We start from the raw sequence: 3438 nt of genomic DNA, 5'->3' as shown, positions 1-3438 counted from the left end.
GTGCAGGTACTTTAAGTGGGCGTACAGTAGACACACATCTTCACATCATTGTATTTATTTAGTGTGGGAAACGTTGCTCAGACCGCGCTGCTGGTTTGGGCTTTTTGGGCTTGTTGGGGTTTTTGGGGTTTTTGGGGTTTGGAGGTTAAAAGTACTGCAGCTTTTAATATGAGAGAGAGAGAGAGAGATTTCCAGATGTGACACTGTCCTTATCTGAAGGTCTTTAAAAAATAGTCTTCATATTGATGTTAGTGTTTGTGCAACCAAGACTTTGGACACTTTTCTAAATAAAATGTTTGTTTGTTTGTGACTTCATTGTCTGCCGGTCAGAGGTTGTCCCCTCTTTATGGAACAATAAATATGAATTATTATTAGTTATTTTCTGTTTACTGTATTTTTTGGCTGCTGGAATATTGACAGTAATTTACCTTTTGTTTTTTTACAGTAAATGTCAAAGTTCAGGATTTGTTAAAGTAAATAATCTGTTAATTCAATATAAATATGAAACAATAAACATAACTCATCATTCAAAGTAAAATTACTTATCAATGAACTAATAAAATGTCAAATTAAACAGGGACTAAAGGGAAATTAATATTTAAGCATTAATATTTTATTATTGTGGTGCACTGAATGGAAGTCATTTATTTATTTATAATTCTGGCACTTTATGTCCTCCATACTCAGTCAATATTATAAAATACATTATTACTGTGTGTGTGTGTGTTAATCAATAAACTCAATTGGTCCCTAAATTCCAACAGTGAGATCAATAAGGTTAAATACTGCGTGTGTAATAACAGTAGAAATGAGTCAGCCCGAAATAATTAACTTTCTCTACTCGTCAATACTGCGACCATCACACACACACAACAACCACACCAGACACACAGACACACAACAAGTAAACACATACACACTACACAGAACCACACAGTAACACAGTAACACACACACCAACAACACACACACACACACACACACAACAATACCGTAATAAACACAAAGTGTCATGACGGCTGGCTTTCTGTTTTATCAAAAAAACAACTTTATTCCGTATAAATTTCTCTGAAATGTGAATGAAATAAAGGTTTGAAATAAACTTACAGAACCTGTAGTAAACACATCCGTCCTGTAAACCTCACGTGAGTCTCAGGTGAGTCCAGAACAGACCATCAGGGTTTTATAATGCATTGATATGTGACACTCCCTGTGTGTCCCTGTCTGACAACAGAGCGACTCTTTACCGGCAGCAAGAACTACTGGTTCTTCACAATAAAAGTCCTGGTTATTTGGTTGTTTTAAAGACTTTATTATGAAATGTTGGACTCATAGAACTGACAGCGAACATCTGAAAGAACCAAACCATCCACAAAGATTAAAGATGGCCACCATCTCCACTTCCTCCCACTGTACCGAAACAAAGCCAGGGTCAGTGCACTAGTGATCAGGGTCATCGGCACCGTATCGAGGTCCCGCCCATACGCCACACAGGGCTCAGCTGTCAGTCATTATATGAAACCCTCTTTTTATAACTTCCAAAAAGTAATTAAAACCAAAATGATTCTAAAATAAACCGCCTTCGTTTATAGAGGTAGCGGTCTGGATTCATGTTGGCCATCTTTCTATCTGTGGATATTTCAGTTCAGTCAGAAGATGAAACCCTGGAGCTCCACAGGGTTCGGCTTTATGACGCAGAGATCAGGGTTCCCGCTCTTTTTACATCATTTTATAGGAGATTTCACAGCACTCACAAACCCTGTAGGTCCAGCACCGATACGTCTACCGGTCGGCGTTTACTCGTGGCGCTCTCTGCCGACCCTCTGGTCTCTCCGGCGCACTGACTTCAGACGGTTCTACGTCTGTGAACCTGCTTCAGTCTGAGGGACAACACTGACCATTTCCAGCTGTTTCCACCACTGGAAAACTAGTCTCATTTCAAGGTTTTCCAGGTTTCAGGAAGCGTGGGGGCTCTGCTAGAACGGGTTGCAGTCTCTGAGCTGAACTTTAATTTACCCCAATGTGATCAATAATAATATGAACTAATAATGATTCTGATTATCGGAATCTTAAAAACAAACTTTTCCAGGACGACATAGATTATTTCCAGGATTCTGGTCATTTTCATAAATTTCCAGGTTTTCCAGGAAGCGTGGGAATTCTGCTAGAAGGGCACCATCGGCTGTGGCTACCGCGGTGCAGCTGGAACGCGTCGCTGCTGTAGCCCGGTGGAGTTTGAGGGTCAGAGACGCAAGACGCCAGCGCCGCCAACAGGGCACGCTCCGGCTCTGGTTGTTCTAACGGAAACACAAATCAGCCAAAAAGTGCCACAAACTTCAGACCTCTGAATATTTCAGGCTCTTTCCGGACTATGTGACCATCATCCCTCCAGAAAGTGAAACCGGGACCCTTTCAAACTAAAATGACTTTTTAAAAACATAAAATCAAATAAAAGCTGCTGGTTAATAAAAGTCGTCCTGAGAGAAAAAAAACTAAAACCGTAAAAACACAAAAGATTTAAAGGGTCCATCAACGCCGGACTGAATCCGTCCGTCACACAGTGCTATGATGTCATCAGGCCTCCAGCTGCCACTGCTGTCCCTGCGAGGCGTCACATATCGCCATGGAGACGTAACCCTTGGGCCCGACCGGCTGAGCGACAGAGAGACACTGACCAACCGAGACCTGGTAGAGCCGGTTGGACTTCTACAGGAGAGAGAGACACTGAGTGAGGATGGGGGACACAGGAAGACCTGGATGTGGAGGACTCACAGAGTTATATGTGGTCTGGGTTATATTACACTGCCCCCCAGAGGCTAACCGCAGGAACTACACTGACAACCTGAGAAACATGGCTTCAGTCTTTATTTGCTGCACTCTGCACTATATTATATATATATATACTACTATATTATAATATACTATCATATTATATATATAATATAGTATATACAGAATTACTGTCTGACTACATCCACTTACATTCAATCTGGATTTATTATTGATTACTGAGTTATTATTGTTTACTGATTCATTATTGTTCACTGATTTATGATTGTTTACTGATTCATTGTTTACATATTGATTATTGTTTACTGATTTATGATTTACTGATTGATTATTGTTTACTGATTGATTATTGTTTACAGATTCATTATTGCTTACGGATTCATTACTGTTTACTGATCAATAGTTAAAACAGACGAGCCATTAAGAAAAAAACAAGCAATCCCCAAATATTGTGGTTTTGTTTTAACCAACATATTTATTTTAGTTGTACAACTTATGAAAACCTGTTTTTAGAACAAATAAATAAATAAATAAATAACTATCAGATCTGGGTTATTAAATGTTAAAGTAGCTCTAATGGTGGTGGCGGTTGGAGGGAGGGGGGGGCTGGATCCTGTCTGTGTGTCTGTGTGTCTGTGTGTGGTGTGT

General features: G+C 39.9%; 1 protein-coding gene across 1 annotated transcript; it reads right to left on the bottom strand.

Annotated features, from left to right (window-relative positions):
• Window positions 1–1295: 1295 nt before the first annotated feature.
• galnt11 (UDP-N-acetyl-alpha-D-galactosamine:polypeptide N-acetylgalactosaminyltransferase 11 (GalNAc-T11)) lies at window positions 1296–2707 on the bottom strand (the record flags this gene model as incomplete). The annotated part of the gene is given in 1 exon segment (XM_035673277.1): window positions 1296–2707. A coding segment is annotated over 1 exon segment (133 nt), but the record flags the coding sequence as incomplete, so codon positions are not given.
• Window positions 2708–3438: the final 731 nt, after the last annotated feature.

This window comes from Morone saxatilis, unplaced genomic scaffold (genome assembly GCF_004916995.1).
Source record: "Morone saxatilis isolate NCDOM2014 unplaced genomic scaffold, NCSU_SB_2.0 Contig263, whole genome shotgun sequence".
NCBI classification, from domain to species: domain Eukaryota; kingdom Metazoa; phylum Chordata; class Actinopteri; family Moronidae; genus Morone; species Morone saxatilis.
Note: the sequence above shows the minus strand (reverse complement) of the source record. Positions and strands in the feature narration are given on the sequence as shown.